Consider the following 11,279-nt stretch of genomic DNA (forward strand, 5'->3'; position numbering starts at 1 on the left):
TGTTCGTTATGGACAAACTGTGACTAGCACAGAAGTCCAATAACAAAACACCACTCGAGTTCAGATCGGGGGGGCCGTTCCTCCCAATCACGCCCCTCCAGGTGTCGCTGTCGCTGCCCACGTGGGCGTTGAAGTCCCCCAGTAGAACAACAGAGTCCCCAGTCGGGACCTTTTCCAGCACCCCTCCCAGGGACTCCAAGAAGGCCGGGTACTCTAGACTGCCATTCGGCCTGTAGGCACAAACTGCAGTGAGAGACCTATCCCCGACCCGAAGGCGCAGGGAAGCGACCCCCTCGTTCACCGGGGTAAACTCCAATACATGGCGGCTAAGCTGGGGAGCTATGAGCAAGCCCACAGCAGCCCGCCGCCTCTCATCGCGGGAAACTCCAGAGTAGTAGAGAGTCCAGCCTCTCTCGAGAAGTACGGTTCCAGAGCCCAAGCTGTGCGTGGAGGTTCGTTTATGTTGTTTTTTTAAGGGGTGGTGTGCATATTGTGTTAAGCACTTTGGTCACCTTCGGCTGTGTTAAATGTGCTATATAAATAAAGTTGATGATGATGATTTTGTATACATTGGCTATTTATTTTCATTACATCTTGCCAAAAAGTGTGGGGGATGAAATGCTTTTTTTTTTAGAAAAAGTGTGGGTGTTACGTTCCCCATGGCTGCAACGCGCATGTCTCCATGTAAAGCTCTATAGTGGCGCAACATGGGCGAGGGGTTGTTTTCTTAAACAAACTCCTTGGAACATGACAGACACCTCATGGGAATTACCTTAATGATCAGGTGGAATCAAATTACTCTGAACAAACACTAAATAAATTATGTCTAGATAAGAACTAATATGCACATACGTTGTTCAGCAAAATCAAATCAAAATGTTCCCAAACTTACTTGCTCAATTGCAACATAGCACATGCCACAGTGAGCCACATGTTTCCATTCAACTATGTAAAGGTTTGGGAAGTATTGAAATACTCGCTGAACTGAATGGGTGGGAGTTCCTGAGTGAAGCTTTACACGTCATCTCTGGTGTAATCATCTCTCCTTGATACAAGCATTAGCACGGAACTTCACTGAAAAATTATGTACAGTGCCTTGCGAAAGTATTCGGCCCCCTTGAACTTTGCGACCTTTTGCCACATTTCAGGCTTCAAACATAAAGATATAAAACTGTAATTTTTTGTGAAGAATCAACAACAAGTGGGACACAATCATGAAGTGGAACGAAATTTATTGGATATGTCAAACTTTTTTAACAAATAAAAAAACTGAAAAATTGGGCGTGCAAAATTATTCAGCCCCCTTAAGTTAATACTTTGTAGCGCCACCTTTTGCTGCGATTACAGCTGTAAGTCACTTGGGGTATGTCTCTATCAGTTTTGCACATCGAGAGACGGAAATTTTTGCCCATTCCTCCTTGCAAAACAGCTCGAGCTCAGTGAGGTTGGATAGAGAGCGTTTGTGAACAGCAGTTTTCGCATAACATCACTAATATAAGTTACACTTATCTATTGCAATATAACATTGATGTTTCCGCACGTTACTGCTGAAAACCATAAAAACTGAAAAAATTGCTTTTTGATGATGTCTTTCTTGAATATCACAGGCTGCTGTTCTTCATTCATCTCTTATCTTCTATGGTAATTTCTTTACAACTGTTAACATACTGGCAGGCATATTGAGCTCAGACATATATATTACATAAACATTTCAGACATTACAGCATCTTCTTAAAAAGAAACCATAAGCTATGAGTGCTTGGACATCTGCTGTAATTGCTGGCCACGATAGAGCTTTGTTCAAATAATCTGATGCAATCTTTTGCTCATTTCCAAAATACTCTTCCAACAAAGTCTTTGCCTTGCTTTACCCTCTATTTACTGCCCTATGCGGACAACTTCTAACAACTTGTCTTGGTTGCCCTCTGGTGTTCTGCTCCAGGAAGTACAGACAGTCTTCAGGATCATTTGCCTTTTCTTCAAATCAAATGTATTTATATAGCACTTTAAAAACAACATCCAGCTGACCAAAGTACTTTACATGGTAGAATGAAATCACAATAAATGACTAAAATAGAGTAAATAAGATCAGTGCAAATAAAAATAAAATGGCACAATAACAGACGCGCACTTAGCATACAGTCTTATGCAAAAGTTTAGGCACCCCTTGATAAATAACAGATTTTGGTGATTTTTTATTTGAACAGATGTTAACACAGTTTCTCTTGGAAATGGAAAAAATGCACAATATTTTCTGCAAACAGTGATGCATAGTAACTTCTTATGCCATAAATTGAACAAAAATAAAAAATAAAAACATTATTATGGCATGGTGCAAAAGTTTGGGCACCCTACACAATCAGTACTTAGTAACACCTCCTCTGGCAGATATCACAGCTTGCAAACGCTTTTCATAGCCAGCTAAAAGTCTTTCAATTCTTGTACTTGGGATCTTCTCCCATTCTTCCTTGCAAAAGGCTTCTAGTTCTGTAATATTCTTTGGTCGTCTTGCATGCACAGCTCTTTTAAGATCTACCCACAAATTTTCAATGATGTTTAAATCAGGGGACTGTGATGGCCATTCCAAAACCTTCAGCCTGCGTCTCTTGAGGTATTCCATAGTGGATTTCGAGGTATGTTTAGGATCATTGTCCTGTTGTAGAAGCCATCCTCTTTTCAGCTTCAGCTTTTTTACAGATGGTGTGATGTTTGCTTCCAGAATTTGCTGGTATTTAGTGGAATCCATTCTTCCCTCCACCCGTGCAATGTTTCCTGTGCCACTGGCTGCAACACAACCCCAGAGCATGATAGATCCACCCCCATGCTTAATAGTTGGCAAGGTGTTCTTTTCATGAAATGCTGCTCCTTTTTTTCTCCAAACATGCCTTTGCTGATTGTGTCCAAAGAGTTCTATTTTAACTTCATCAGTCCACAGCACTTGTTTCCAAAACGCATCGGGCTTCTGTAGATGTCCTGTTGCATACTTCAGATGTTGGATTTTATGATGGGGACGCAGATAAGGTTTTCTTCTGCTGACTCTTCCATGAAGGCCTTGTCTGTGCAAGCATCGCTGCACAGTGGAACGGTGCACCACCACTCCTGAGTCTGCTAAATCTTCCTGCAGGTTTTTTGCAGTCAAATGGGGGTTTTGATTTGTCTTTCTGACCAGCATACGAGCAGTTCTGTCCGAGAGTTTTCTTGGTCTTCCAGATCTCATCTTGACCTCCACAGTTCCCCTGATCTGCCATCTCTTAATTACATTTCTTACTGTGGAAACTGCAAGCTGACAACGCTTTGCTATCTTCTTGTAGCCTTCTCCTGCATTGTGGGCGTCAATAACTTTCATTTTCAGGGTCTTACACAGCTGCTTAGAGGAACCCATGGTTGCTGGGTGTCCACAAGTGTGTGCACAAGGTTTGAAGAGTCAAAGTATTTGTACAGCTTTGAAATTGGCATTTACCAATGACAGCTGTTGCTGTGCATCAGATCTAACGAGCTGATTAAGGTCTGATACCTTGTGAGAGACTTTGAGACTCTGGAACTCTTAGGGTGCCCAAACTTTTGCACCATGCCATAATAATGTTTTTATTTTTTATTTTTGTTCAATTTATGGCATAAGAAGTAACTATGCATCACTGTTTGCTGAAAATATTGTGCATTTTTTCCATTTCCAAGAGAAACTGTGTTAACATCTGTTCAAATAAAAAATCACCAAAATCTGTTATTTATCAAGGGGTGCCTAAACTTTTGCATAAGACTGTATGTTCAATAAATTAAAATTAAAAGGAATGCATCAGGCTCTACTGTGTATTAAAAGCCAAGCCAAATAAATATTTTCTTCAATACTTACTCAAAGGCTCTCATGAATATATGATACTGCAGAGGATCTCCATCAAATATTTGAACCTCTTTTTCACAAAAATGATCTAGATTGCTGTTGCGCCAGCATATTGGTTATTTAATTTTGCCTCACCATTGTAGATAACAAAAATAATATTGCCATCACAAGCAGCTGGTTGAGCATGAACACTTCTTGGTTGAGAAAACAGTTTTGTTGAAACATCAGGCTTTATGTTCTGCTCAGTTGGTCCTTGTTCATGCATTCATGTTTCCACATTTGTCATATTTCTTTTTCTTTGGTCTTCTGTCTGTCCCATGAGACTCTCCATTACCCTGAGGCACAAATGAATCTGTGCTCTACTGAATGTTATTTTCTAGTAGTAGAAATAGGTAATTACAGAAATGTAAATTTGTTTACAACAGGTAGTTGAAGAGAAAACATGCTTGGGAAGTTAGAGGGCATGCCACAGGCTGTTTTATTTATTTTTTTGGTTGGGTTTAGACATACTGTAGGATAGCGTTTGGCAGGTGTTATTTGATTTTAACATCATAGACAACACTGTTTTCCACAGGTTTGGTTGAACACAGCAGTGTTATGAAGAAGTGTGAGTGACTAAGTGAGCACAACAACAATGGGGAAGCGGAGGATCCCAGATCTGTACAGAGCTCCTTTTCCTTTATACTCCATTAAAGTGGACTCTAAGACAGGGCTGGTGATCACAGCAGGAGGAGGAGGGGCCTCCAAGACAGGCATAAAGAATGCTGTGGTAAGTACTTTGGATGTGTTCTAGTGATTAACCTACAGTCACCCTGACAGCTCTGCAATACAGTACATCTTGAGAAAGTGCCTAAATAAAAACATGAAGAAAAGTGCTTCGCCAGTGTGGCAGCACATTCTGTAGTTGCTTGCATTGCATGTTTTCATTTGGGGAGTGTAACGCTTGTTTGTGTGTGTTACATGTCTTTGTGTATGTTTGCTTTAATTGGGTGTATTTTCTAGCATTGTGTGCTTGTGGTTGCTTGTATTTTAGGTAAAGCATTGAGAAAATTTGTTTGTTTTTTTTTACAATTCTGACCTGCCAATAATACTGTCACACACTGAATATATTATGCCGAAATAATAATTGACTGTTTATTGTGCTGTTTTTACAGCACTGTGTTTATTGCTGAGTATGAATGGAAATTTGGATTTCAGATACAATGTGTGTAAACAAGCTGCAGAAGTAGCTGACTCATTGTGTGTTTCAGCACTTCCTGGATCTACAGCTAGTTGGAGAACACCAGTACAATGCCAGTCTCCTTCACGCTCATGATACTGACACACGTGCCACCATGAACATGGCTGTAGGTGATGGTGTCATTGCTGCAGGACAGGATGGGACCTGCTGTCTAATGACGTTTAAACACTGCACACAGAAAGGAAGAGGAAAAGCTTTTGCTAAAGATGGTGAGGCTGGCTGCTACAGTCCAAGATATACCTGTTTTAAAAACGGCATGAAAAAATATGCTACATAGTTTATATGAGCCTGGCTCATTTCTAGTCCAAAGGCATTTAGTTTGCCGGAAATTCGAACAGATTTATAACTATATATATATATATACAGTCTTATGCAAAAGTTTAGGCACCCCTTGATAAATAACAGATTTTGGTGATTTTTTATTTGAACAGATGTTAACACAGTTTCTCTTGGAAATGGAAAAAATGCACAATATTTTCTGCAAACAGTGATGCATAGTTACTTCTTATGCCATAAATTGAACAAAAATAAAAAATAAAAACATTATTATGGCATGGTGCAAAAGTTTGGGCACCCTAAGAGTTCCAGAGTCTCAAAGTCTCTCACAAGGTATCAGACCTTAATCAGCTCGTTAGATCTGATGCACAGCAACAGCTGTCATTGGTAAATGCCAATTTCAAAGCTGTACAAATACTTTGACTCTTCAAACCTTGTGCACACACTTGTGGACACCCAGCAACCATGGGTTCCTCTAAGCAGCTGTGTAAGATATATATATAAAAGCTTCCTTAGCTAATGTAACTTAGCTAATTCAGTACATGTTAGCAAAGCAATCTCTGTACTTGTAAAACAGGCTACTTTCTGCTATCTATTTTGTTACCATTCACAAGAATTATAGCCTACTATGTTTTCTTTATGGAGGCTAAGCTAATCAGCAGCTGTAACTGCCATCCTGAGTTGGCGGTACAGAGAAATATCCAGTCAGCTGTTTCATTACCTTGGTGATGCTGCCAATCACACAAATGTTTGTCCAAACAGGTCATTCCTCTTGCCACCTTACATTTGATTTTGAGTCACCTCTCTGTTATTTTTCAGTGATATAACTCTCCGTTGTTTTTACATTCATTTTGTCACCTTTTATATTTATTCATGTTCAGCAAAAACCTAAGCGCTGGGTCTAAGCCTTTCTCTGGTAGGGAAAACCCTGCAAAAAATTGTCTTGCCTGAACTTGCACAAATGCAGTTTTGCACACTTTATAGAGACAGTCTGAGAAGACAGAAGACGTACTTGCTGCCTAAAAGGTTTCCACCAAAATCATGAATTAAAGTTATTTAAAATACATTTGCAAAAAATTCTAAAAATGTTTTGCTGTTGTGGGTTATTGAGGTACATTTATTCTCTCTGGATACTCTGGCTTCCTCCCACAGTCCAAATACCTGCAGCTTAGCTTGATTGGCTGCCCTAAATTGCCTGTAGGAGTGAGGGTGGATGTGTGGTTGTCTGTTTCTAAGTGTCAGCCCTGTGACAGACTGGCAACCTGTCCAGGGTGTGCCCACCTCTTGCCCAATGTCAGCTGGGATTAGCTCCAGCCCCCTGCGACCTTCTACTGGATAAGTGGTATAGATAGTGGATGGATGAATACATCTAAACCTGTGTCTTAGTTGACAGATCATATCTGTTTTTCTCATTCAAGCTTCTTTATCATCAGTAAAAACTTGTCATTTGTGCAGTAGGGAACAGTGTCCAGCAAGGTAGCGCCAGGCGACGAGCTGGGAAAGGAGGCAAAGGTGGACAGGATGGATCTGCAGCATCTGGAGATAAGTCAGAGTTAAAGGATGAGACAGCTTCCGTTTCTGTGACTGCTTTAGCTGAAGTACAGTCAGACCTCAACCATCAGGACCCGCTCCAGAAGGTGGTTAGGTTCAGTCCTGACCTAAGCCTTCTTCTGACAGGAGGTACAGATGGACACATTCGAATCTGGGAGGTAAACCCCTTTCTACTTCTTTTTACTTTGTACTGCTTCCACGGCATCCATGTCTCAGTGGTGTCTTCAGTCTTGGAGCATGTACAGTACTGTATTTGTCTGGTTCATTTGGTTCTTTTGAACTGCAACATGAATATACACCAATCAATTCAATTCAGTTTTATTTGTATAGCACCAAATCACAACCAAAAGTCATCCTACACTTTACAAATCAGCCATAGCATTATGACTACCTGGCCAGTATTGTGTAGGTCCCCTTCTGACACCAAAACCATTTTGATCTGTTTATGCATGGACTCCACAAGGCCACTGAGAGTGTCCTCTGGTATCTGGCACCGAGACATCAGCAGCAGATCCTTTAAGTCCTGTAAGTTGTGAGGTGGGCCCCCCATGGATTTAACTTGTTTGTCCAGCACACCCCACAGATGCTTGATTTGGATTGAAATCTGGGGAATTTGGAGTCCAAGGCAGCACCTTGAACTCATTGTCATGTTCTTAGAATCATTCCTGAACTATTTTTTGCAGTGTGATAGGTCTCATTAGCCTGCTGAAAGAGGCCACTGCCATTAGGGAATACCATTGCCATGAAGGGGTGTACTTGGTCTGCAGCAGTGTTTAGGTAGGTGGCATGGCTCAATTAACAGCCACATGAATGGCAGGACCCAAGGTTTCCCAGCAAGACATTGCTCAAAGCATCACACTGCCTCTGCTGGCTTGCCTTCTTCCCACAGTGCATCCTGGTGCTGCTCTTCCCCAGGCAAGCAACTCACAGTTGTAAAAGAAAACATGATTGAACAGACCAGGCCTCCTCCTTTCACTGCTTCGTAGTCCAGTTCTACTACTCACGTGCCTGTGGTAGGCACTTTCGGTGGTGGACAGGTGCCAACATGGAGCACTCTAACCAGTCTGTGGCTACACAGCCCTATATTCAGTAAGCTGAGATGCAGTGTTGTGACACTTTTCTCTCAGAACCAGCATTACGTTTTCCAGCAATTTGTGCTACAGGAGCTCTTCTGTGGTATTGGACAACACATGCTTCTGTCGTGGCTAGAGTGTGATACCGACTAAATTAATTCAGACAAACCATCCCAATTTAAAGGATCATTTAATATTACAATTATTCTGAATAGAGTAGTATTTAAACACATAATCTTGTAGTTAGGGAACAGAGAGCAGAGATCAGAGAACAGAGACTCTCCTCGTGCAATGTGATAGATAAAGCATAAGAAGATTGTCAGAGCACCAGTCAGTCAAGCCATTTGTTGTCAGTCCCGAGCAGTGAGTCTTAATTCAGCGTCCCCCCAGCCGGCTGGGTCAGCGTCCCCACAAAGTACACGGTTTACTGTCCCACTAGCATTGTCATCTTCTCTCTCCCTTCTTCTGCTCTAACCCAGCTTTTTATCTGCTCATACGCACACAGCCCGTCATGGCCTGAGCCATGAAGACGCGGTCCCATGCCAGCTACCCACACACACCTTCTTCCAAGCATTGTCTAAACTGTCCAGTACATGACCTTCTGGGTCACATTGACCTAGCGCACATTTCCTTTTTCTAAACCTGAACAGAGCACACGAACAGTTCACATAAGGCTACAGCTACAATATATTCATTCCCTATCTGAGGACAAAGTCACTCAGGATGTTGACCCCTAGGCTAAACAAGGGACACAGCCCAAGATATTCTTGCCTGCGCCAGAGACAGATCAAGCTTCCGTACACACCAAGCTCAGCCTTACATCCTTACACAACTAACACAAATATTATCTAAATATGAACTACATACTGTTCTATTACATATTACCTCTGGAATCTTGTTTATTGCTAACCACTAGACATGCTAGTGATGGATAAACCAAGGCTTTCTGAAACACTGAATGAATAGGAAGCAATTGTGTTTATAATGGTTCACTTTTTCAAAGCATTTGACACAGTCAAAAAGGTGCCATCTGCTGGCCAAACCCCTGATACTCTATTTGAATGATTGGAATAAATCTGAGACTTAGCAGAAACAGTTCGTTAGAATATGGTCTTAATGGTTTTATTAAAGTTATTTTGTTCAATAAAACTAATATTATGTATGACAACAGACCAATTTTAAACTGATTCTGCCACTGCATTTAAATACTGAGAAGTATATTTATTATTGAAAACCAGCACAACACCACACTGATACATAATGTAACAAGGCCTCATTTCAGGTCGTCACATGATTTTTCGCATGGTGAAGCGAGGCATTAAAACATTGTGCCGTGATACTTCTGCTTTGAAAGGCTGATATGGTGTCGAGCCTTGTGCTTCAAGCAAAACATTAGTACCCCATGTGCATCACTGAGCCTTGGGCACCCATGACCCTGTCACCGGTTCACCTCTTGTCCTTCCTTAGACCACTGTTGATAGGTACTAACCACTGTAGACTGGGAACACACAACAAGTTTGGGAGGAGCACTGACCCAGTCGTCCGACAGTTTGGCCCTTGTCGAAGTCACTGAGATCCTTACACTTGTCCATTTTTCCTGCTTCCAGCTCATCAACTTTAAGGACTGAATGTTCACTTGCTGCCAAATATACCCCACACACTCACTGGTGCCATTGCAATGAGATAATCAGTTATTCACAAATGGTACGAATGAATACAAATATTTGATGTCAGATCAAACCTTTGAGTGCAAACCTGGAAAGCCTGGAATGACCAACAGCAACAGGACTCAGGAACAGCTACAGTGCTCTTGTTTTTTCAGTCCAATTATTTTGTATTTATTTTTATATATTTATCTTTTCTCAAGAATATAATATGAATGTAAAGTGAGCACTATCAATATATTTGAGTTATAGAAATTATGAGCCAATGGTTGATCTGACTGAAAAAAGGTCAAATTAAATATTTTCAAAATTTTTTAATTAAATGTTGGAAAAAAGTCTGCTTAATAAACAATATAAGAAATAATACAAGATACAATTCCTGTTAAAGATGGGGACAAGAGAGGTGTCAGACAGCAGGGCACCTGTAAGACAAAATGAAATATTCATTAGAATTCTTCTCAAAAAGAAATTCAAATAAGCAAATTTTACTTCAAATTTCAGTGTTCAACTGCAAACCCTTCTATTCTTCCTGAGAATTTTCGAGCTTCATACTGGTGGGTGCCTATTTAAAGCTGCAGGCCCACGCTAGCACACTACAGCTCCTGGCAGAACTGATAACTAGCATGGAGCTAGAACATCCTGACTCTCCACTCATTGTTCTAGGGGACTTTAACAGAGCAAATCTCACCTACGAACTGCCCAAATACAGACAGCACATCATCTGTCCCACCAGGGACAAAATCACACTTGACCACTGCTACACAACAATAAAAGATGCCTATAGCTCTCGCAGCCCTCGGACTCTCAGATCACTGTATGGTCCATCTTATTCCAACCTACAGGCAGAAACTTAAAGCTGCAAAGCCTGTAGTCAAAACAGTGAAGAGCTGGACCGAGCAGGCTAAGTCAGAGCTACAGGCCTGCTTTGACTGCACAGACTGGAGTGTATTTGAGCTACAGCTACAGACCTGGATGAACTCACTGACACTATGACATCTTATATAGCTTCTGTGAGGAAGTGTGTGTGTGTGTGTGTGTCCAAAAAGGCCTTCTGCACATACAACAACAAGCCCTGGTTTACATGCTCTAACCATGAGAGAAAGGAACTGCAGGTTTGACAAACAACACTCCCCCCTCACCCTCCCCACCTCAGATCCAGCAGCTGCTCCACCAACAATCACCACCCTTCCCTCCAGCCCCCCACCTCTAATGATTTGTGAAAAGGATGTGCATGGCCTCTTTAAAAGACAAAAGATCAGAAAGGCTCCAGGTCCAGATGGTGTGACCCCCTGTTGCCTGAAAGTGTGTGCTGATCAGCTGGCCCCCATCTTCACCCTTATCTTCAACAGGTCACTGGAGCTGTGTGAAGTCCCCTCTTGCTTCAAACGCTCCACCATGATGCCAGTCCCCAAGAAAACCTCCAGGAGTGGACTGAACGACTACAGACTTGTCAACCTGTTATCTGTAGTTATGAAGTCCTTTGAAAGACTGGTGTCGGCCCACCTGAAGGACATTGTTGACCCCCTGCTGGACCCGTACTGGTCAAGCAGGTCAGTGGACGATGCAGTGAACATGGCACTGCATTACATCCTGCAACGCCTCGACACCCCAGGGACCTATGCACAGGACCTCTTTCT

General features: G+C 41.8%; 1 protein-coding gene across 6 annotated transcripts in view; it reads left to right on the top strand.

Annotated features, from left to right (window-relative positions):
- The window catches only part of preb (prolactin regulatory element binding), a 26,887-nt gene that overhangs the window by 8,087 nt on the left and 7,521 nt on the right, over positions 1–11,279 (top strand). For 4 of the 6 annotated variants that reach the window (XM_020587248.1, XM_020587247.1, XM_020587249.1 and 1 more), the window contains 3 exons: positions 4,413–4,607; positions 5,089–5,287; positions 6,810–7,063. In XM_020587248.1, coding sequence (XP_020442904.1) covers positions 4,473–4,607; positions 5,089–5,287; positions 6,810–7,063 — 588 coding nt within the window. In that variant the 5' untranslated portion in view covers positions 4,413–4,472. The remainder of the gene's footprint in view (positions 1–4,412; positions 4,608–5,088; positions 5,288–6,809; positions 7,064–11,279) is intronic. The other 2 variants (XM_020587250.1, XM_020587252.1) reach the window with 1 other exon arrangement.

Source organism: Monopterus albus, unplaced genomic scaffold, assembly GCF_001952655.1.
Source record: "Monopterus albus unplaced genomic scaffold, M_albus_1.0 scaffold446.1, whole genome shotgun sequence".
In the NCBI taxonomy this organism is placed as follows: domain Eukaryota; kingdom Metazoa; phylum Chordata; class Actinopteri; order Synbranchiformes; family Synbranchidae; genus Monopterus; species Monopterus albus.